Genomic DNA, 25,602 nt, shown 5'->3' with positions numbered 1-25,602 from the left:
TGCATTGGGTACATGTGATAGTGATGGGCGTATTAGATGCCGATGTAAAAAATGCAGGAATTTGCGCTCTCATAAGATAGACTTGGTGAGAGAGCATCTGTTTGTGAAAGGTATTGACAAAGGTTATACTAATTGAGTCTTACACGACGAACCATATCCAACTTCATTCGAGGTTCCACATGAAGAATAAGAGATCGATGAAGATGTACAACCAAATGTTGTTGGAGATGAATATGATGAGGATATGGAGGAAATGTTAGGTGACATCGATGCGGGAATATTTATGAATGAAGGTGGCACGGACACATCAAGTTCAAATGATGAGGGTCATAATACTTTTACACGATTGTGGAATGATTCACAACGTGAGCTATATCTAGGATGCAGAAGGCACAGTAAGTTGTCATTTACCGTAAGACTGCTTCACATAAAATCAATGTGCCAATTATCAATTAAGGCTGTCAATATGTTACTCGAGCTATTTAAGGAGGCATTGCCATCAGATAATACTTTACCTCGTAACTTCTATGAAGCAAAAAAATTGAAACGAGGACTTGGATTTGATTGCAACGTAATACATGCATGTAAGAATGACTGCATATTATTTTGGCAAGAGAATAAGCAGTGAACGAATGTCCCATATGCCACGAATCAAGATGGACATTTGACAAACAAAATGTGCCACTTTCCATTGACACCTAGATTACAACGATTATATATGTCACGTGCAACAGCTGCAGACATGATATGGCACTCATCAGCTAGAGTTAGGAACGATGATATTTTATCACATCCTGCTGACTCCCAAGTGTGGAAAGAATTTGATAAGGAACCCCCATGGTTTGCTGAAGAACCGCGTAATGTGCGACTTGGATTGGCAACAGATGGATTTAATCCGTTTGGGAACATGAGTACTAGTCATAGTACTTGGCCAGTTGTACTTATGCCGTATAATCTTCCACCGTGGAAGTGTATGAAAGATCCATATTTTATGATGAGTTTGCTCATTCAAGGTCCAAGATCACCAGGAAATGATATAGACATACATTGCAGAATTGAAAGATTTGTGGGAGGATGGGGTTGTCACATTTGATTCATCAACAGGCAAGTCGTTCAAGATGCATGCTACCGTGTTATGGACAATAAATGATTTTTCAGCTTATGGAAACTTGTTAGGTTGGAGTACTAAGGGGAAAATGGCATGTCTAACTTGTAACAAACATACTAAATCTGAATGGCTCACTTACGGGAGGAAATTATGTTTCATAGGTCATCGTCGATTTCTACCTAGTGACCATAGATGGCGGGAAAATTCACAAATGTTTATGGTACTATTGAATGGGGCCAACGTCCACCATATTTATCTGGTGAAGATGTACTAGCACAATTTGTAGATGTTGGTTGTAATGATTTTGGTAAAAAACATCGAAAGAGAAAACGAGCTACATCCGAGTTGAATTGGACAAAGAAGAGTATATTTTTCGATCTTCCATACTGGTCAAAGTTAACATTACGGCATAGTCTTGATGTTATATATATTGAAAAAAATATATGCGAATCCATATTGGGAACATTGATGTCAATTGAAGGAAAAATGAAAGATACATTAAACTCAATGAAGGATTTGAAGCGGTTGGGAATAAGACTGGAAATGCAATTGCAAGAAAATGGTTCGTCCGTTTACATGCCGATTGGGTGGTATACATTGTCAAGGAATGAAAGGGCTACTTTTTGTAAGTGGATAGTGAAAATTAAATTAACGGACGGTTATGCCTCGAATTTGACAAGATGTGTGCGAACAAATGACTGGAAAATAATTGGGTTAAAAAGTCATGATTGTCATGTCCTTTTGCAGCGTATCTTGCCTATTGGTATCCGTGGGTACTTGACTAGAGAAGTGCACATGGCTTTGACTGAGTTGGGTTTATTTTTCAAAGACTTATGTGATAGGACATTAAATGTAGAAACTTTGGATCGAATGGAATGGAAAATTCCCATAATATTGTGTAAGCTAGAAAGTAGTTACCCACCGTCATTTTTCGATGTCATGGTTCACCTAGTTGTCCATTTGCCACGTGAGGCTCGACTTGCAGGACCAGTTCAGTATAGATGGATGTATCCCATTGAACGATTCCTTGGGAAGTTGAAACGTACAGTTGGTAACAAGGCTCACCCAGAAGGATCAATTGCAGAAGCATATATTGATGATGAATGGCATATATTTTGTTCCAAATATTTCCATGGAGTTGACACTAGGTTTGATCGGCCGGAAAGAAACTTTGACATTGACCGAGCAACACAACGAAATGTGTTTTCTATGTTTTCCCAACAAGTACGTCCACTTGGTGCAATGCGTGGTTATGACATATGGAAGAGAGTTTGAGAAAGCTAAGTGCTACGTGCTGAACAATTGCCCTGAGCTAAAAAATTACTTAAAGTAAGTTCTAATCTTTTCTTAATTTAATATTCGCTCATTTACTTTCGCAAAATTCTAAGAATATAAAATACATGTGGTAATCATCAATTTCAGTGATCATATTAACATACTCAAGGAACTAGGAGTAAATGATATGGACCAGAAATATGAAGAGGAGTTCCCGAGATGGTTTGAACGACGGGTAATGACATTACATATGTTTTACTCATCCAATAGTTCAAAAAATATTGATTGTTTTTTTTATTGATATAATAGAAGCTTTACTCAATATGTAGGTTGTACAAATGCATGCGAATAATCCAAACGATATATTAGATGAACTGTATGCATTAGTGCGTGGCCCATCGAGACGTGCTACAAGATATTCTTCATGTATTTCTCAGGGAAGTAGGTATTACACAATAGATCGAGATTATTATAGGAAAACACAAAATAGTGGATTCCTAGTCGAAGGAAGTCATGATGGAGAAAATATTGATTTCTATGGAGTGATTGTTGATATAATTGGAATGAAATATTTGGGGGAGCTTGCAGTCTATCTGTTTAAGTGTGATTGGTGGGATTTAAGCAATTCTCGAACTGGAGTCCGTGATGATGAATATTTTTTGAGTATTAATACATCAAGAAAATTGTATGAGGATGATCCTTTTATTTTAGCTTCTCAAGCATCTCAAGTATTCTACTTAGATGACCCGAAATTAGGAAATCAATGGCAAGTAGTACAAAAATATTATCCAAGAAATATATATGATGTTATCCCTCAGGCGGAAGGGCGAGATGAAGAATAAGATGATGCCTCTACTCAAGAAGCATACCAAGAGAGTCAGCCCGTCTTTAATTTGTTTGTGGATTTGAGCCAGTATGAGATGATTGCATTAAATAGAGAAGATATTGAGGCTGAAATTGTTGATGCGACACTTGAGCAAAATATTGATTCATTTGAAGTATCTACAGATGATGAGACTGAATTATCAAATGATATTGATACAGATAGTGATTGACGAATTATGTTTTCACATTACGTGATGATGAGCACTATTTTACTTAATGAATATTATATCAGTCTTCTGAAATTATGCCTCCAAAGAGAAAGGAAGTTCACATCCCATCTCCACTTGTTCTTAGCTCTCCTTCAGACTCACCATTAGAGATTAACTCTATAGAACAAGGTAAAATTCTAATAGTCATAAAAGTTATTAATTAAGGTTATAATAGAAAATTGATTACAATGTTATATATCATGATGACTTCATAGTACAATCTCGTCAAGGTCGAGGCACTACAAGAGGCGTGACGTTGGAAAAATATCATAAGGTGGGTAAAATCAAGATTAACATTCTTGACGAACATACCAGTGGCAAAGGACAGCCAACAGCTTGGCTTGCATCGCATGTGGGTGCTCTTACATGAACTTATGCACCTTTGGCAACAAGTTCATGGAAGAAAGTCCTCCAAGATGTTAAAGAGCTTATCAAGAAGCGTTGTTTGGTAATGTTTAAAACAGGTAGTGAGTTGGTAAATTTTTTTATTTTACTTAAAGTTAGAATGTTATAAATAATAATATGTTTGTCTAAATTTTTTTACAGGGAGGAGCGTAAGACTGTCGAAGAGCTTATGAGTAATGCATTCCACAAATATAAGGCGATGTGTCATGAGCATTATAATAAGTTTGAGAATATGGAAGATGCATGCCAACATCCTTTTCAAGATGTCAAACCTTCTGATTGGGAAAAAATTTGTAACATGTTTGAGAATCCATCATATAAGGTATAATTAAATTAATTATTTTAGTCATCCTATTTTTAATTTCACTTTCTAATATTTTCAATTCCTACGTTGGAGCAAAATTCTATAAACGAAACAAATAGATCGAAATTGAAGATAACTCATCATTCAGGCTCAAGATCCTTCCACCGCCTCTGTAAGAAATTAGTATTGCTATTTTTTTTATTTGTATAAAGTTAACTAAATATATGAATCCTAATAACTTTATAACTTAACAAATATTTATCATAGCAAGATTTAGATACCAATTATGATCTGACAAAATTATATGCTGCATCACATACTAATCGTAATGGAGAGTGGAGTCATCTTGATGCTCGTGAGAATTGTGTAAGTATTATAAATTGTTCTAAATAAATATATTAGAATATTTATGATGATATTAACTATTTATCTTATGTGTAGGATAAAATGGTTGCTATACGTGCTGAATCTGCGTCAGATCAAAACTCCTCAACAAATGAAGTTGAGATTTTCACACAAGTTATGGGTCAACATTCAGGATATTTGAGGGGTTTGGGTTGCTGTGTAAAACCTTCTCCCTCTTCCTCTTCTTTCAGGTCTGCCTCTGCGGCCTCTATAGCGCAAGAGAATTCAAATTGTAGAATCGAAGAATTGGTTGCAAGGCAGCATGAGTTAGAGGCTCAATTGGCGAAACAATGAGAGATGGAGATGCGCCTCAAACAACATGAAGAACAACAAGAATAGTTCAGGAGAGAAATGCAACTCGAATTGCAGTAGCTTATACAACAGTACAGGCCTCCAAGCAACTGATGTTTTTTATGTATAGATTATGCATTATCTAATTATGTATGAACAATGTCAGTCTTATAGTTATTTATTAGTTCGCAATTATTATAAAACTTTCGTGAGTACTAAACTGTTTCTAATGTATGTTTTTCAAATATTATGAATGTCAAATTGGTTTTTTATTATTATGGGGTTTTAATAAAAATAGTTTTCGTTCGAACGACCATGTAACATTCAAACATTATTGATTGAGCTGTTTGAACAACATCAGATTGGTCAAAAAACGTTCGAATGCAATTTATTACTGTACCGTTCGAACATAACTTAACACCGTGTTCTTTTAACGTTCGAACGGAATTCTATTTTATACCGTTCGAACGTTATCAAAATGTGTGATCGTTTGAAAGTGTTTTCATAACCGTTCAACCAATTTAATTTCATTCAAGTGCCCAATATATTACCATTCGAACGTCATTCTGGAACGAAATTAAACCGTGCCAAAAAACTAACCCGTTCGAACGGTATCGAACGATCAATTTCAAAATTGTCCCTAAAGATATATTTTGGGACGAAATAGTGATTTTTGTCCCAAAATACCTTCTAAGACAGTGATGTTGGGACGATTTTTTTCTTCCCAGAAAAATCCCAACAATTTGGGATGAAATTTTTCGTCCCAAAAAAACGTTTTTGTTGTAGTGACTCTTTGAGGGCGGGCGGGCCAGCCAACTCAATCACTGCTAGAACATGTTAGAAAGCACATGATCACCTCACTACAAGAAAAACAGACTTTTGGAACCAATTTATTGCAATGAAAAAATAATTAGTAACGTCCAAAATCCTTCTGTCGGGCCATGAGGGCCGGCCACAACTGACAATGGGGTACTGCACTGTTTTTTTTTTTAATGTTCCTGTTTTCTAGTGAAGCATGCAAGTACTACGTATATGATTTAAGACCAGTATGGAAACCTATGCGAACACCGAGCGAGTCTAGTGCATGTGTGATCTGAGCCACAACGTACAGTCTTATTAATTTATACTTATAAAATTACAGAAATACATGACACTACTAATTCGATCCATGCATGCTGCAGTAATTTATAACGGGCTTAAAATTAACCTAAAAACATTCGATCTTTTATTGGAAATTAAGCAGAATTTTAGCCACATGTTGCCAAAATCATTCACAACTTATTCGTGGAACCCAGTGGTCCGTGTACGTAGCAGTACTAATTGAGTAAACTTGTTTGTTTTGTTCAGCTTATAATCCAGTCATCTTCTAAATTTAGAAGAGATGTCAATGTCTTGAGATCCAAAGCATCATTTGGTTGGGAATTAGGTTCAGTCTGCGGCCTCCAATTCTCATGCATGGCTTGATCATGTCCAGAAATAAGAAAATCTTCACAACTAGACATGATATTGTTCTTGGCGTGGTCCATTTCTCCATCCACCATATTCTCACATTCATTTAACTCTCTATCTTGGTGGCTATCTAAACATGAGTGTGTGTGATCAGATATCAAAAGATCATTCACAACATAATCCATGAGAAAATTCTCATCGGAATTCTCCTCTTGCTGGGCTAAAGAACTTCCGCTTTGATCACTACCTCAATCAGGGATGACAGTACTAGCATTTTTCTCGATTGCAATGTCAAGTTGCTTTGGGATAAAAGCATTTGAGCACCTCATTGCTTTTGTCCGAATCGCCGAGTGATCATGAGTTTCCTGTCCTGTTCCTTGAGTGAATTCCGACCAGTTACTTCCCTCATCATCATCTGTGATCAATTCGCCATCTTGTTTATAGGAATCTTGCAGAATCTTGTAACCATCTTGCATTATTCTCCTGCTTAAATGCGTGTTCCAATAATTCTTTATTTCATTGTCAGTTCGCCCGGGTATTCTCCCGGCGATCAATGACCACCTGCAGCACTCAGCCATATATAATTCAGCATTATTTATTTTGTAAGCACATTGATCAATTTATTGAGCGTATAAATTGGACGTTTTAAAGAAAAGAAACTCGATAGCAAAAGATAGTAGCAACAACCACCTTAATAATAATAATAATAATATATAAATTATCGGTATTAATATTATATTTGGGATTGGTTTCTTTCTCAAATAATTGTGTTGTTAAGTCGTATATATTTCCTTTTCACTCTCTAGAAGATGATTCATGATCACATTCCTCGTGTCAAATTACACTCTTTCGATCATCACTTTCAACCAATTGTCTCTCTCAGCTACAGAAACTGCTAATTACTTTCCTACGAAGAGATTGAATAATTCATCCGTTCAAATTATTTTGTTCTCACGTTAAAGGAGAATAAATGTAAGTACAAAAGTACTTTTGGCGGAAAAAATGACATTATTTAATATTAAGATTAGGCTCTTAATTTATTACGCATTCTGTGCTCATTAATTAATATACTATATAGCATTCACGGTCCGTTTATTTCTCGAGAGGAAAATATTATTTTGTCATCTGGGAAATAATTAAACACTTTTTGCAGCAGAAGTTAAAAAGGAAGAGTACTGGGACTAGGAGAAGAAGACTTCCGATACCGGCCTGTTACACAGGAGCTTATGCATTCTGATAAATTGATAATGAGCTCTTCTTCTTCCACGGAAATGTTGCCTCTCTTGATATCTGGCCTTAGATAATTCAACCATCGCAGCCGGAAACTCTTCCCGCATCGCTTCAGCCCTACAAGGTTTAACATGATTTATCAACGTGAATAAACTACAAAAGTGAAAACAAAAATGAAGAATGCACGAGAGTGATCAGGTGAAAAGCATTCAATTCTATGGAAACAGAGTATTTTTCAAGATAATTATGCAACAGATCTTTCAGGAACGTCTCTCCATTTTCCTTCGCCATGGGCTTTAATCACTACAAGAGATATGATTTTTTGAGACAAAAAATTTTGTCTCAAAAACTGGAAATTTCGTCCCTAAAACTTTTGGGAGATCAAAAAATTTCGTCTCTATTTTGCCTCAAAAAGGCTGTCTCAGAAAGTTTTCAGAGATGAAAATTGATTTTCATATCCGAAAAGTATTTTTAGGATTGAAATTGGACAGAACCGGTCGAAACCGTTCAAACGGAAAATTTTTTCTGAGACAAAAAAATGTCGTCTCAGAATCAAGTTTGAACTAAAATATTTTTGTTCGAACAACATGAAATGTTAATTCGAACCAATGACCATATCTGACCAAGTCCATTCGAACAAACAAGTTCGTAAGGGACTTTAGTTCGAAGAAAAATATTAACTGTTCGAACAAATAATCTATTTACAAAAATCTTCTGTTCGAACGGACTTTTAGAAATGAATTTATTCGAATGAGTATTTAGTTGTTCGAACGAACGCATGAATTGTATTTCCCGGTAAGTTCGAATGGGTATATTTTTATTCGAATGGGAATTTTTTGGTTCGAATGGATATATTTTTGTTCGAATGTATGCATAAATGGTAATTTACTATTCGAACGGCATTGATCAAACAAAATGAAATTGATACTAATACAAATTGTAATCTATATACATCAAATTGTAATTTATATACATCAATTGTTCAAATGTTTACAAACATCATAAATATTAAAGGCAATTAAAAAAAAAAACAAATGAATTATGATTGTGGTGGTAGTGGTGGTATAGGGTTTTGGGACATCATTAATTGAAATTGTTCAAACATTTTTTGGCTATTTAATTGTAGCCTCTCTTCTAATCTTGCTTCTAAATCTGCTGCTTGATCTAATCGGATCAGCAACTCTTTTTCCTTCGATCTCAATCGTTCTATCTCAAGTGCAGCTTCCTCTAATTTTTTAGTCTTGTCGTCATTCGATCTGCCTTTAGAAGATGATGAGGATGGCTTCAAGCGACGTCCTAAGCCCCTCAAATATCCAGAACGTGATCCAAGAACTTGAGAAAATATTTGAGCATCGTTGACAGATGATTCATCAGATAGATCCGCAACAGTGTCTTTAAGAGATATCATCTTGTCCTGGAAAAAGAAAAACATTAAAATTAGGATATGTAACAAAAATATATTTAGACAATGAAATTAAATAAACTTAAACTTACATAATTTGCCTCTGCCTCAGGATTGCTCCAAACACCATCACGATTTTTATGTGCTTTAGCATACAATTGGGTCAGATCATAATCAGTAGGATTTTCTTCTTGCTGCAAAATGAAAATTAATATCATAATTTATACGAAAAAAGTGTATATATTAAGATTTAATGGAGACAATAAGAACTAACCATTTTTTTTACAAGCGATGAAGAGATTGAGAACCCGCGTGATGGTGTATCGTTAAATTTGATCTATTTGCTTTGTTCACTGTACTCCGTTTCTAAAAAAAGTATTATAATTTTTATTTAATACATCTATTATATATTATTAAAAAAAAGATAGTAGCGAAATTACCTAATAAGCAGGATCTTCAAACAGATCACAAACTTTCTCCCATTCGTTTGGTGGCATTGCTTGGAATGGATTTTGACACGCCTCTATCGTAGTACTGAACTTCTGATAGTGTGCATGGCATCGACTTTTGGACCTCCGGAATGCATTCGACATGAGTTCTTCAATTGTTAGTCGATCCTCCCGCCGACCAAAATTTAGTTCAAACTCGTCCTTCAAAGAATTATAAACAATTAGTATAATTTCAAACATTTGCATTTAAATAAAAATGTTATACAAAGTAACTTATTACCAAACAACGATTTTTGATGTGGTCTTTCACATCTTGGGGAACTTTAGCCCAGGAGGATGTAGCCATCGGTGCATACGTGCGAGTAAGTGTACCAACATAAGAAACAAGCCAAGCTGCCGAATCCCCGGAGCAACCGATGTGATCATCAGATATATCAATTTTAATTTTACCCACTTTCCTTACTTTTTCTATGCAGACACCCCTCGTAATGCCTCTAACTCGGCGCTGGTTTACAACAGCTATATATACAAAAGTTAAAGCATATATTTTAATTAAATTAATCTTATTTGAAAGATATACAGTAAAAAAATACCTTGTTCTGGTTCTGGTGACGATGGCCCACCATTGTTGGCAGGTGAAGCACACGAGGATTCGCTAAGTGGTGGAGATGGCTCACGTGTTCTTTTGCGATTAGGAGGCATATCTGTTTGAAATTATAATAAATTATTATTCGAACAAAATATATGAAATATTTTTATAAGAATTTTACCTACACAAATATCTGTTTGAAAATCATTCGGTATCAGTATTGCTGGACCAATCGCTTTCATCCTTAGTAGACACTTCAGTTGATTCATGTTCTTCCGACATGTCACCTTCAATTACTTCGGGTTGAACATCTTCTCTGCGCAATGGGACCATGCCATAATGGCTTAGATCAACAAATAGATTGATGCCTGATTCATTTTCTTAATATGCTTCTTCATGGTCTGGACTATCAACTTCTTCATGTAGTTTGTCTGCCTTTGGAATATAATCATATACATTTCTTGGCACAAATTTCTTGACTATTCTCCATGGATTTCCAAACTCCGGATCATCTAAATAAAAAAATTGATTTGCTTGGCATGCGAGAACAAATGGGTCGTCCTCATACCATTTGCGAGATGTATTGACACTTACAAAATATTCATCCTTACGTACTCCCAACGTAGGATTTGAGACATCCCACCAATTACATGTAAATAACCAGACCATATATCCCCCCACATACTTTAATGCTATGACATCTTCTACAATTCCGTAAAAATCAATATTTTCATCCCCATGGCTTCCTTCGACAACAATCCCACAATTTTGAGTTTTCCTATATCGTTCTCTGTCTGCTGTGTGAAATCTATATCCAAGCACCAAACATCCTGAATATTGGATAACCCGCTTAGACGGACCACATGCCAAAGCATATATTTCTGGTGAGATTTCACCTGAATGTTCATTATATTTCGATGCAACCTACATAAATAAATTTTATTCTACTTATATCAATATCATATATAAATATGATGACACCTACTTATATGTTCGTTGCATATGTTAATGTGAGTTATTAATTTGTATCAATATATACTATATTATTAAAAATGCACTTAATACTACTACCAAATTAGATGATCATCACGAACCTCAAATACTTTTCAATCTCTTCACAATTATTTAAGACATCATCGAGCTCTTTCACACTCTCGCCCACATAGGTCATAGCCCCCTTGTGCACCTATAGGACGTACTTTCTGGGAAAATACGGTAAATGCTAACGAAACTCCCATTTGTCCACCTTCATAATTTCGATCCGGTCTCTTAAATCTAGTATCAACCCCACGAAAATACATTGAACAAAATGTATGCCACTCATTATGAATATATGACTCTGCGATCGATCCTTCTGGACGAGCCTTATTCCCCACAGATCGCTTAAGTTTTCCCAAAACTGTTCAATAGGATACATTCATCTATACTGAACGGGGCCAGCAACTAAAGCCTCACGAGGGAGATGCACAGCCAAATGAACCATTACATCAAAGAATGAAGGCGGGTACAAACTCTCCAATTTACACAATATCAATGCAATGCCAGCTTCCATTTTTAATAAGGCATCAACTTTCAACGTTCTACTGCAAATATTTCTGAAAAATCGCCCTAATTCTGTGATAGCTGTACGAACATCTGGAGTAAGCTTTCGGCGCACATCAACTGGCAACAATCGCTGTAAAAATATATGGCAGTCGTGACTTTTTAGACCAGTTATCTTCCAATCATGAGGTCGGACACATCTTGACATGTTGGAAGCATAACCATCGGGTAATTTGATTGTCATGAACCAATCACAGAATTTCTTTCTCTCATCACTTGAAAGTGTATACCATCCAAGGGGCATATAAGCTGATGACCCAGTATCTTGCAAATGCAACTCTAATCTGATTCCCAACTCTTTCAAATCTTTACGAGAGTTGACTATATCTTTTGTTTTTCCTTGTATTGACATCAGGGTACCCAAAATATTCTCACATATATTTTTTTCAATGCGCATTACGTTTAGATTGTGATGCAGTGTTAAGGTAGACCAGTATGGCAACTCAAAAAAATTACTTTTTTTGGTCCAATTCAATTCCACTGCTTGTCTTTTCCTCTTTCGGCATCTTGCATTCTTTCCAAATCTGTTGTCTGGGACATCTACCAATTGAGTGAGAATATCACTGCCAGAATACTCTGGCGGTGATGACCTACGATCAACCATTCCATCAAACATTACCCTATTGTTTCGCCATCTATGATCATGAGGTAGATATCGACGATGTCCCATGAAACATAATTTCCGACCATTCGCTAACCACTGAGACTGTGTATCTTTGTTATAAACAGGACAAGCCATTTTTCCCTTTGTGCTCCACCCAGATAAGTTCCCGTATGCCGGAAAATCATTTATTGTCCAAAGTACTGTAGCATGCATTTTGAATTCACGCGAAGCGGCGACATCATATGTATTGACACCATGTTCCCACAACTCTATCAACTCTTCCATCATTGGCTGCAAATATACATCTATTTCATTTCCTGGTGACCTTGGTCCTGGAATCAATAGAGTCATCATAAAATAAGGATCCTTCATACACTTCCATGGTGGCAAATTATAAGGCATTACTATGACAGGCCAAGTGCTATGAGAAGTGCTCATGTTGCCAAATGGATTAAAGCCATCAGCTGCTAAACCAAGACGTACATTGCGAGGTTCTTCAGCAAACCATGGATACTCGTCATCAAATTTCTTCCATTGTAAGGAATCTACAGGATGAGTGAGAAATTGATCATTTTGAACTCTTTCTGTGTGATGCCAAGTCATATCTTTCGCAGTCATCCGGAAAGTAAATAATCTTTGAAGTCGAGGAATAAGCGGAAAATGTCTTAACACTTTTTGCGGTACATTACGCTTATCTGATGTCCATCTTGACTCAAGACACACCGAACTTGATTCACATTCTGCATATTGCGTTCAGAAGAGAACACAATCATTCTTACATGCATGGATGATATTATAATCAAATCCTAACCCTCGCTTCAGTTTCTTCGCTTCATAAAAATTTTGAGGTACTACGTTATCCTCTGGCAGAGCCTCTTTAAATAATTCAAGCAGCATATCGATAGCCTTTGCAGAAATACGACAAATAGACTTTATATGGAGCAACCTCATAGTGAATGACAACTTGCTATGACGGGTGTACCCTTCGTACAATTCTCGTTGTGCATCCTCCCACAAGGATCCAAAGTCTTCATTTCCCTCAAATGACTGGGTAGATGTTCCTTCTCCAACCCTGGCACCAAATATGCCTGCACTAAGATCTCCTAACATTTTAGTCATATCTTCTCCATTATCATAACTATCATCAGAAATATCAACATTTATGTCCTCTGTGTTGATCTCGTTACATTCATCCATCTAGTTGAGATGACTGCCAAATCTAACTCCTTGGGAAAATGGTTCTCCATGTAAAACCCAATGTGAATATTTAGAATCAATTCCATTTACGAATAAATGATCCTCCACAGCCATCATATTATATGAACTAAGGTTTTTGCACTTCTTACATGGGCATCTTATAAATCCTCAACTATCAACACTCCCACAAGCAAATTCTAAGAAAGACTTCACCCCTTGTGCATATTGCTTATAGTCTCGACCAAGTCTATCTCCCAACAACATCCAACTTTTATCCATCTATAAAAGAAAACCACAATCATGGGATAAACACTATCATTCAACTATTACAATACATGTGTTTAATTACCCTGTACTTTTAAGGTAGTTGGTCCTATCCCATTCGAGAGACTATCATCTATATATACTTAGTCTAAAACTCGTATGTTAGTAAAAATTTCGGCAGCATTTCCCTACAATTCTCCAAGTATGCTAGTCACGTTAAGTCGTCGACCCTATTCATGAGCCGAGAAACTTATGAACTACATACTCGAAGAATGTAAGAAAATGCTAAACCAAAATTTAAATTGACTAACACATGAGTTATAACTAAGTATATATGCCATATAGATGATAGAATCTCAAACTGTCCACTTTGGACAATTCAAGAGTTATATCCAAATATTTTTTAAGAGAATATTTGGCCACAACTCTCGAACGGGTCTAAAGTTTAACTGCATGTAAAATAACTACAAAATCCAAGCACTCAGTAGTAAACATAACAAGCATACATCACAAATACATGGGAAGATTACATTACAAGTATACATGATAGGCTATTAAAGATTTTGAAATATTTAATACTTGAGTACTTACTTATGTTCAAATATTTAATTATAATTTTTTAATTAAATATCTTATTATTATATTTGGAGTATTAAGCTATTTAATTAGTGTACTTAGATATAATTAATTATACATTATGTATTAATCATCTTATTACTTGAGTACTTAAATATCTTCACATGTTTAATTATAATTTTTTAATTAAATATCTTATTATTATATTTGGAGTATTAAGCTATTTAATTAGTGTGCTTAGATATAATTAATTATACATTATGTATTAATCATCTTATTACTTGAGTACTTAAATATCTTCACATGTTTAATTATAATTTTTTAATTAAATATCTTATTATTATATTTGGAGTATTAAGCTATTTAATTAAACACTATCATAGATATTATATAATTATACATTATGTATTAATCATCTTAATTAATACTTGAGTACTTGCTTATGTTCAAATATTTAATTATAATTTTTAATTAACTATCTTATTATTATATTTGGAGTATTAAGCTATTTAATTAGTGTGCTTAGATATAATTAATTATACATTATGTATTAATCATCTTATTACTTGAGTACTTAAATATCTTCACATATTTAATTATAATTTTTTAATTAAATATCTTATTATTATATTTGGAGTATTAAGATATTTAATTAAACACTATCATAGATATTATATAATTATACACTATGTATTAATCATCTTAATTAATACTTGAGTACTTACTTATGTTCACATATTTACTTATAATTTTTTAATTAAATATCTTATTATTATATTTGGAGTATTAAGCTATTTAATTAAACACTATCATAGATATTATATAATTATACATTATATATTAATCATCTTAATTAATACTTGAGTACTTACTTATATTCAAATATTTAATTATAATTTTTTAATTAACTATCTTATTATTATATTTGGAGCATTAAGCTATTTAATTAGTGTGCTTAGATATAATTAATTATACATTATGTATTAATCATCTTATTACTTGAGTACTTAAATATCTTCACATATTTAATTATAATTTTTTAATTAAATATCTTATTATTATATTTGGAGTATTAAGCTATTTAATTAAACACTATCATAGATATTATATAATTATACATTATGTATTAATCATCTTAATTAATGCTTGAGTACTTACTTATGTTCAAATATTTAATTATAATTTTTTAATTAACTATCTTATTATTATATTTGGAGTATTAACTGCTATTTAATTATCGCTGCAAATAATAAGTATTTAATTAATACTGTTCGAACAAACACTCTATAAGTTCGGATGGAACACTGGTCGAGTTATATTCTGTTCGAACAAATAAAAATACATTCAAACGATATTCAGAGCGTTCGAATTAAACCAACCCAGAAACCAGTCACAAAACAGAGCACAAAACTGAACCACAAAACACAATTTTCACATTCATGATGCCATATTTCAATACAACACACTGAAAACTATATAAATATCCCTAAATATGATTATTAAACAACTAATAAAACTTACCTCTTGTACTAGCAATTCAAATTTCAGTCAATCCACATTACCTATATATACATAAAACACATTAAACTATTGTTTTATCTCAACAAATAAATACAAAAAATATTAAGACATTTGTAAACGAAAAATCGGAATGAAAAATACAAAAAAAAACAACTTACCTCTTGTCCTTCTCCTTTCTCTCTCAAGAATCTCTTCTCTCTCAATGCTTTCAAGCTCTCTCTCTCCACAACACTCTCTCACAGCCTCTGTCACGCTCTTTCTCCTTTTTTCAATCTTCAATCCAAGTGAAAATGAAGTGAAAAGATCTGAATTAATAACATGTGCATTTCCGTTCAAACTAAATTTTTATAAGTTCGAACGCGAAAATCCAAATACCGCTAATTTTTTCCACAATTTTTTCCCGTTCGAATTAATATTTTTCCAGTTCGAACAGAAAAAAGGAATATTCTCCAGCATATACCAATAACTTGGCGCGAATTTTCCCTCCAAACAAAAAAAATTCGTTCGAACATGAAATATCTCTATTCAAACTGACATTATATTAGTCGAACAGATATTAGATAAATATATAACTAAACACATAATACATCCAATATTATTATGTCTATATGTAAAAATTATATACACTATATAATACTAAGTGTCACTAATATCATAATACTAATTTTCTTATCAATCTATAATATTAAGTATTTAAAATAGTATAATATTTTATTTACAATCACTAATAGTGTTATACTTATAAGTTAGTATCACTATAAGTATAATACTAAGTATCACTAATAGTATAATACTAAGTGATATTAAAGTATAGATAGCATCAAAATATGAAAACTAATAATACTGTAATACTTTATAATATAGTCCAAGTACTTGGTTTATTATTAATATACAAACTAAATATATTAGAAATATGTTTTTTATACTTATAATTAATGCAGTGTTTTACTATATACTTACTATATTTACTTTATAATGCAATGCTTTACACAATACTATTTTATACTCATCTAATGCATAATATATATACTATTACATATATATATACTAGTTACTTACAATATATATAAGTAACTAGTATAAAACTCTATACTATCTATATATAGTTATCTAATATATATTATATATACTAGTGAGAAATTTTTTATTAGTACTAATACTAGTATTACTAATATAAAACGTATTGTTTTACCTCTTGTACTTATATATATATTTTTATGAAGTATTATATAATTCATTCGAATTTATACCCTTTTAATTCGAATTTATACTCTTTTAGTTCGAACTGATTATACTTCCGTTCGAACGGAATTACGTTATTTAAGCCGTGAACCAGTTTCTTCTCCATTCATTTCGTGCCTCCTCTCATTCGAACTTACTCTTCGATTCCTCCGCCGTTAGCAGCCACAACGCCGCCACCAACTCTGACCAACTCCTCAAATCTCCTGGAACAAGAGGTATGGGTTAAATGAGTTTTATTTTTATTAGTTTTTTGGTTAGTTTTGGGGGGGTTGGATTTTGAATCAATCCGGCCCCATTTTGTTGTTTTGGGGCCAAATGACACAACTATAATCGGTAGAAATGATAGGGATTTACTCCTAAATCATTTCTACCGATTAAAATATTGGATTCCTTGTGAAAAATGAATGTGTCGGTTCGGGTCTGAGTCGACTCAGCCATGTCTGTTTGGCTCAGGTCCATTCGAATGAATATAAATTCCATTCGAATTAAAGTCAAGTCCATTCGAATTAAATTTGGGTTCATTCGAATGGAATATAATTTTATTCGAATGGAGTTTATGCTCATTCGAATGGAGTTATCTGAGGTCATTCGAATTAATTTTATGTTCATTCGAATGAATTTAAATTTCATTCGAATGAATATAATTTAATTCGAATGGAATTAAAGGTCATTCGAATAAGCAGTTGTCAAACATGACAGCACAACATCATCATTCCTCTAATTCACTTTAATTAGATCACATATATATTTTATACATCAATAGTATACTAATGGCAAGCAGCAGCGGAAGAAAACGTTCCAGACCCCAGACAGTCGAAAGTACCTCCGCAGCTCCTTCTCAGCCGGCCGTCAGGCCTATACTAGCTGAGCGGGAGATCATTCTAGGTGACTTTCGTGACCTCACTTGGGAGGGGTGGAGCATACATAACATCATCACCGATCTGTCGACAGAGGGGCACAGCATATCCTGATCAGATGGTCGGTGAGTTTTACCGTGCCATGGGTGAACAGTCTGGTGATGCTCTATGCTATAACTTAGTATTCCGAGGAGTGAGTATTATATTCTCTCCCTGTGTTATTACTGAGTTTCTAGATTTGCGGCGAGAGCCCGGTGCCTATCCTGTAACAGCAGCAGCGAGAGCAGAGACTGCACCATCTGGAGAGGACACAACAGTCGCATCCTCATCGCCAGCGCCAGATGTACAGACCGCAGAGCTGGATGCTAGCTCGGATGATAGTGAGAGCGGTGATGAGGTACCTGATGATGGTCTCACAGACGATCAGGTTCGTGACCTAGTGCAAGACCCTGAGACTCCTCCATATGATGGCAGTAAAGTGATCCGACAGGCCGACTATATAGCATTTTTCAAAATGCTTAATTTGATTGTTGGGTATAACATTGATCCGAAAAAACACAAGACTGATTTCGGGATCGAGCGGGCCAGATTTTTGTTACGGTTAGCACAGGGGGAGCCGACTGATCTGGCATTATATTTCTTCCTCCGCATTCGCACAGAGTCATGCTATTCGGGTGGAGGTAGTCTACCATTTGCGCTTTTAATATCTAACCTCATTCAGGGGTTACAGTGACTTTGACTGAGCGGAGGTCGCCACAGATGGGGCTCGTTAACAAGATCACATTCAGTAAGAGCAAGGGTCACTTGTCGAAGACTCGTGCAGTCCTACAAGATCAGCCTCCGCCTACTGATCCAGCTTCTACTGCTGCTGCCCCTATTGAGAGACACCCTGCTGGGGCTACTCCAGATGAGGTACGAGCTATATTGGCGGAGCACCGCGACATTTTATTGAGGGACTTCATTCAGCCCATGATGGAGAAGCTTAAGGATCTAGAAGGACGCTTGCAAACTTTACAGGAGGATTTTGATTTATATAATAAATAAATATTGTTAGTAATTTTTTTACTTTTTTATGTTGTATAGAACGTCTAACTCATTTTGGAATGTAATTAATGCAGTATAGTTTTTATTTTTAGTGTTTGCTAGCCTCTTTATTATTAATTATATTTTCTTCTCATTATACTTAGTGTTCACAATAATTGAAAAAATGACACTATCTTTAAATTAATATTTAGTTAACTAAAATATTTTTAAATTAATTACATAAAATTAATTTATGAATTTGTAAATATTTTAATGCATTGTAAATCATAATATATAATATATAGAACTTTTTATTTACTTTGGAAATGAAAAAAAAATTAATAGAAAAAATATATATTCTTACAATTTTAACAATATATCTTTTCAAGTAAATAATACCGTTCGAACACGTTAATACTCATTCGAACCAATAATATTGCATTCGAATTAATTAATTTTCTGTTCGAATTGAATTTAATTAGTTCGAACGGTATAGATTTTTGGAGACGACCTAATTCGTCTCATAATCTCCAGTTCAAACTATTATGTTTTAGTTCGAACGGATTTATAAGGTTTTCCATGTTTTGAAACGAAATAGAAAAGTACTTTTAGGGACGAAATTAATTTCGTGCCTAAGGAATTTCGTCCCTAAAAATTAAATTTCTTGTAGTGAATATAGTTGATAAGGATGTTATCTTCCCAAGCAGGCCATGCTCCCGTGTTTAGACCTTCTTTGATGCAGCATGGCCTCCTCCCCATTTTTGCTCCCCTCTCTCTCTCTCTCTCTCTCTCTCTCTCTCTCTCTCTCTCTCTCTCTCTCTCTCTCTCTCTCTCTCTCTCTCTCTCTCTCTCTCTCTCTCTCTCTGTGTATTGTAGGCTCACTCGCGGATCTCTCACTCCTTTTGACGCTGTAGTTCAAAGACTTGGGGGACTTTTTCTAGCCTGGTTTTGCTTTATACCCTTCTCTGGATACGTATACCTGTCAAAACCTTTGAATTATATACACGTGATACAAAAGCCTACCACAAATTTAGTTATATATATAAATCCAAAAATGCATGCACCAAATATAGGCCTTCCTTTCCAAGGCAAGCCATGTGGGATATACTTGATTGATGCCACAAACTCGATCCGTGGAAAATGAAAATTCTTTTTACCTCGACATCAGTACGACCTACAGTAAATTGTTGTAATAAGTGTCTTTGTCCCACGAACATATCTCGCTGTAAAAAAAAAATCCCCAAATATCCACATATGTAAAAACTGAGAATGCATTTGGACAAAAACTTTCGCGGGAATAGAATTCTCTCCCATTTCACGCGGTAAAATTTATTACTTTTTTTTTTAAATAGAGGACAGTACCTCTATACTTTATTCAAGACAGCCTCACTTATGGCGGAGGAAAACCGCTTACACAAAGGTCAAGACTAAAAGAAAAGAAACAAAAAAACATAAGAACCAAAAGAACACAGGCTCCATCATGGTTTGATGCTAGGAAATCCATGTTTGTCCATCCGTAAGATCCTTCTAAGATTGGAAGGAATATCCAGAGAATGCCATTGCTTATTCATGCCCTTCGCACCCAGACGTGCCAAGAAATCTGCTGCTGCGTTTCCTTCCCAGTATATATGTGATATTTGAAACTCAAATTCTTTCAACAGCTCCATTAATTCCTCCCAGTATTCTTTAAGATACCATACTTCACATCTCGATGCCTTCAGCCATCTAACCACCAGCATGGAATCTGATTCCAGATCAATGTGGGCCACTCCCATCATTTTAATCCGCCGGAGACCATGAATTAAGCTCATCACTTCTGCATAATTACTTGTACCTGTACCAAGATGAACCGAAAATGCCATCAGCAATTCACCCTTAGAATCTCTAAGCACTCCACCCGCCCTTGCAGAACCAAGATTTCCGTTTGAGCTTCCATCAACATTTAACTTCAAACGACCAAGTGCCAGCTTTGTCCATCGCACCAGCTTCAGAATTACTCTTTTCGGAGGTTTAACTGGAATGTTCAACTCCGTTAGGATTTTTTGATCACGACTCAATAGTAGTTTCCCCACTTTGAGCTTTTCTCCCACTTTTGCTATCCATGTTTTAATATTATACCAAACCGTGATAGCTGAGTCTTTTATTCCTTCTGCTCGTGCCTTACAGCATCTTAGCCAGAGGGACCAGGTCACAATGGATGGAATGATCCTGAGTAGGTGCCCCAGTTGTGATGACTTGGAAGCTTTAGTAAGACATTCCTCCACTATCCGGTTCCAAGAGATTCCTGTAGTTCTGCCCAAACCCATCTGCGCGTATGCTAGTCTCCATACCTCCTTTGCAATGTCCCCGTTTGCTAGCACACGATCTCTATTTTCATATCCACCATTCAAATAGCAGTCACATTTTGAAGCTATTGGAATACCAATGGATCTTATTTTATCATCCACACTTAAAGCATTATTAAAAACTTTCCACATATTAACCGAAATATTCTTTGGGATGCAAGGATGCCAAACCCAGTCTACCCATCTCACCTTGGGAGCGTTAATCCTAACACAATTCCATGCACTTTTAGTGGAGAATTTTCCATCATTACTAGCTGTCCATACCAGCACATCTGCCCCTGCTCTACTTTTACTTAACACTTCCAACACTTTTTTCGTAAGCTCAGCCCCTAATATACCGTGTAGCTTGACAACATCCCACCCCTTTTCCATTTTAAATTCTGTAACTTGTAGGCTTGGAGGATCACCCATAGGAACCAGGTTACATAGAGGACCCTCATCCAGCCACTTATCAAACTAAAAGGAAATGTTACCATTTTAATCTTCCATTTTGAAAGATTTAGAACATCAGGAACACATGAGGCTACCATCCTACATAATCTAGTGCCTTTTCCCCTATCCACCAGCGAGATGTGGTTCTGTCGCACATACTTACTCTAAAAAAATTAGACCACAACGAGTCCTCCACCATAATCTTCCACGCAAATTTCATGAAGAGGGACTTTTGAATATCTGTAAATTTTCTAAACCCCATTCCACCTTCTGCTACAGGTAAGCATAACTTATCCCGTGACTTCCAATGTTTTTTTGGCTTTCCATCTTGAACACCCCAGAAAAAGTTACTTAGGCATCTGTTGATACTTGTCATTACTAAACCAGGTACATAGACAGTAGACAATAAATATATAGGGAGGCTCATTAGGACATGCTTTAAGAGAAGCACTCTAGCCCCATTAGCTAATAATTTATTCTTCCATCCTTCCAACCTTGCTTTAATTTTCCCAACAATTTCCTCTAAGTAAGCTGATTTCATACACCCAAAAATGATTGGGACTCCCAGGTACTTGAAAGGCGTTTTGCCCTCCACAAACCTAGTAATCCGTTGGATCGATCGCCGTCTGGGCCTGGTGATATGTCTCGAGAAGGTTATAGACGACTTGCCTTTACTAACATTTTGACTCAACCATTGCTCATATGTAGACAAAACCCTCATAATGGCTCTCGCTGAAGCTTTACTCCCATTAGCAAAAATAACTATGTCGTTGGCATATAACAAATGCGATATCAAAGGGGTACCTCTAGGTTGCACAAACACACCAATTTTCTTTTCTTCAAATTTCGCTTTGAGCAATTTGGAGAGAATTTCTTCAACCATGATAAACAAATATGGGGAGATTGGATCCCCATGCCTCAATCCTCGACCACTTTTAAAGAAACCCTTTGGAACCCCGTTCATGACGATGGAGAAATGAGCATTCGAAATGCACATCTTGATCAGGTCACACACCTGACTCGAAAAACCAAAATGAGACATGACATGCAAGAGGAAGTTCCAATCCACACTATCATAAGCTTTTGCTATATCCAGCTTAAGTATGATATTGCCGCCCCAAATAGGTTTATTGATACTGTGTACAAGCTCTTGTATAAGGCTTATATTGTCGAAGATGCTTCGGCCAGGGATGAAAGCTCCTTGTTCTGGAGCTATAATTCGTGGAAGCATTGGAGCCAGTCGACTCACCAATATTTTCGAACAGATTTTGTAGAAGGTCAAGCATAGGCTGATCGGCCTAAACTTGTCAAAGTTTGTTGGCGACTCCACCTTAGGAATGAGGGTCAAAAATGATGCTGCAAAATTTATGGGAAGATAAGCCCCCAAGAAGAATTCCTGTACTGCTTCCACCACATCATTGCCTATAATATGCCAACAAGCTTGAAAGAAACCCGACCCAAACCCATTTGGCCTTGGGCTACTGTTAATTGGAATGGAAAACACTGCATCTCTCACATCTTGGATTGAAGGGAGCTGACACAACCTCTCGTTATCTTCCTCTATAACAACTGTTTGCACCAGATTTGATAAATCTGGAAGTACCCCCACCTGCTTATGGGCCAAAAAATGACTAAAATATTGAACTGCTTCCTCATGGATTTCTTCCGAAGACTTTAACCATCTTCCATCAGGTAGTCGCATTTCATTAACCTGCATTTTGGACCGAGCATTACAAGCTCGGAAGAAACTTGGGCTGGCTTCACCTTTCTCCAGCCAAGAAAGTTTAGCTTGTTGTCTCAATCTTGTTTCTTCACGTTCCAGCCAAGTGTTCAGTTCAATTTTAGCTACCAAATAGTCTTGCTCATCTTCCTCATTAAAGCCCTCTTGCATTTTATTTTCTAACTTCCCCACTCTATCTTCCAAGAGTCTAATATTAAGTGTCGTAGCCCCAAAAACCTCCTTATTCCACCCACGCAAAGTACTTTTCAATCTTTTCAATTTTTTTGCCAAGCGAGCCATTCCCCTCTCCTCCATCCCCTTCTCCCAAGAAACCGCCACACACTCCATGAAAGCCTCATGCTTAACCCACATTTGATGGAATTTAAAGGGAGGAAAGCCATACGATGTTGAGGAATTATTCCACCGAATCACCATTGGAGAGTGATCCGAAGTACTTCTTCCTAAGTATTCTAGGTGAGCTTCAAGAAAAATTGACAGCACCTCAGCACTCATAAGGACCCTGTCTAAACAGGACCAACTCTGCGAAGCTCCTTCATGTCTGTTGCACCACGAAAGATGGTTTCCAGAATACTTCATTTCAGATAAGCCAGTAGAATCAATAAAAGAATTAAAATCCTCCATTGTCGCATACTGTCGAGGCCTTCCACCTCTACGTTCCAAATCATTTCTTATGATGTTAAAGTCTCCCAATACAAGCCATGGAGTAGATCCCCTCACCCTATTAGATAAAGATTGCCATAGCTTCATGCGCTCCACCTGGGTACATTTAGCATATACAAAAGAAATGCACACTTGCTTACTTTGAATCTCTGTCAACACTATAATGAGTTGATTAGTCACCTCCACTAAAACTACCTTAGCCCCCTTGGCCCATAAAATCCATAATTTTCCCCCTTGCACTTCGTTTGACAAACAACCCTCAAACTGCAATTTTTGTTTAAAGCTCTCCATATGCCTTTGAGATAGGAAAGGTTCTGCCACGGCAACAATCCCAGGACTATACTTATTCATCAATTTCTTTAGCCTTCTTTTAGACGTTCCCATCCCCCGTATGTTCCAATAAAGAATGGGCTGCATCATAAATTAAGTCTTGAGGGCCTGCTCTTAGCCCGACTAGAACTCCTCAAACACCTTCCTCCTTTATGTCTAATTAGGTTCTCAGAGTCAGACATATTTGCCTTAGACTTCCCAATATTTTCCACACGTTTTTCAATTTCAGAATCAAAAAAAATTATTGCAGTCTCCTCGCACATCCCATTATCGTCCTCTCCCACGTCTTCCACAGTCACCAGCTTTCCTGCATATTGTGTCTCTACAACTACTTCTAATAAGCCTGACAAATCTGAATTCGTTTGAGGAACATATTCCCCAACAGGATCCATTTCCCCTTCCTGACCATATGCTGCTATATAAAAGTCCACAACCTCTACTAAACTAGCATCAGCATGATCTCCAGGCTGTTGAGTTTCACAACAAACTTGGACCCAGCTATCTCTTCCTTCTTCTACATACATTTCCTCTATATTGAGTTCCTTTCCATCCGTGAATGGTTGATTTTCCTTCGTATTTGTTTATTCCCCTATTTTTTCCCCTGCTTCCTCCCTACCATCTCCTTGTTTATTCAAAACTTCCTCCTTTAGACCATCCATTTCATCATGATTACTAGTTTCAGCCTTGTCTTGTTCCCCACTCCCAACAGGATTTCCTGCTTCTAGTCTAACCCATACCTTCTTCACCTGTCCTCCATCTCCTTTGAGTCTCTCTTCCATCTTCCTGCCTCCCTTCCATTTGCATATAGAGTCATTATGGCCTTGCATTCGACAACGACAACAATACGCAGGAAGGGTTTCATACACCACTTTCTGCAAACAGCTGGCAGGCTGGTGAGGAATACCTATCCAAAAAGAATCAATCGGCTTCTTGGAAGCGTCCATTTTAATACAGACCCTTGCTCCATCCATTCGGGTCGCACACCTCGTGCTATTGTCCCGACGGATATATTAACCCACCGGCATCATGATATTCCGTAGGAAAGCTTCATGGTAAAAGTTAGGTGGAAGGCCTGGAAGTGTAATCCAAACTGGGACCAAATGCGGCTCTTTTTCTTCATCAAACTCTGGGTACCACTGGAAGATATGATATGGGACACCTTCTACATCGCATGTTTCTCTCAAAAATGCTTTAACAAAATCCGATT

General features: G+C 35.9%; 1 protein-coding gene and 1 pseudogene across 1 annotated transcript; both read right to left on the bottom strand.

Annotated features, from left to right (window-relative positions):
• Positions 1-6,113: 6,113 nt before the first annotated feature.
• LOC122305727 lies at positions 6,114-19,646 on the bottom strand (annotated as a pseudogene).
• A 719-nt stretch (positions 19,647-20,365) lies between these two features.
• Positions 20,366-24,449, bottom strand: LOC122304830. Its single transcript, XM_043117098.1, has 3 exons — positions 24,261-24,449; positions 21,828-24,161; positions 20,366-21,688 (listed from the first exon to the last, which is right to left on the bottom strand). Exons 1-3 carry the CDS (start codon positions 24,447-24,449, stop codon positions 20,366-20,368), a joined length of 3,846 nt encoding a protein of 1,281 aa, XP_042973032.1.
• Positions 24,450-25,602: the final 1,153 nt, after the last annotated feature.

The sequence above is a fragment of the Carya illinoinensis genome, chromosome 3 (genome assembly GCF_018687715.1).
Source record: "Carya illinoinensis cultivar Pawnee chromosome 3, C.illinoinensisPawnee_v1, whole genome shotgun sequence".
Classification (NCBI taxonomy): domain Eukaryota; kingdom Viridiplantae; phylum Streptophyta; class Magnoliopsida; order Fagales; family Juglandaceae; genus Carya; species Carya illinoinensis.
The sequence above is the reverse complement of the archived record's forward strand: the minus strand, read 5'-3'. Positions and strand labels throughout refer to the sequence as shown.

Bases quoted from the DNA above. Each gene is read 5' to 3' on its own strand.
- LOC122304830 (XM_043117098.1), bottom strand. From the start codon at position 24,449: ATGGGAACGTCTAAAAGAAGGCTAAAGAAATTGATGAATAAGTATAGT. The intron at 24,162-24,260 runs GTAGTTTTAGTG...AAATGTACCCAG, and splicing joins TATGGGCCAAGGGGGCTAAG to GTGGAGCGCATGAAGCTATG. The intron at 21,689-21,827 runs GTAAGTATGTGC...ATTTCCTTTTAG, and splicing joins TGTGGTCTAATTTTTTTAGA to TTTGATAAGTGGCTGGATGA.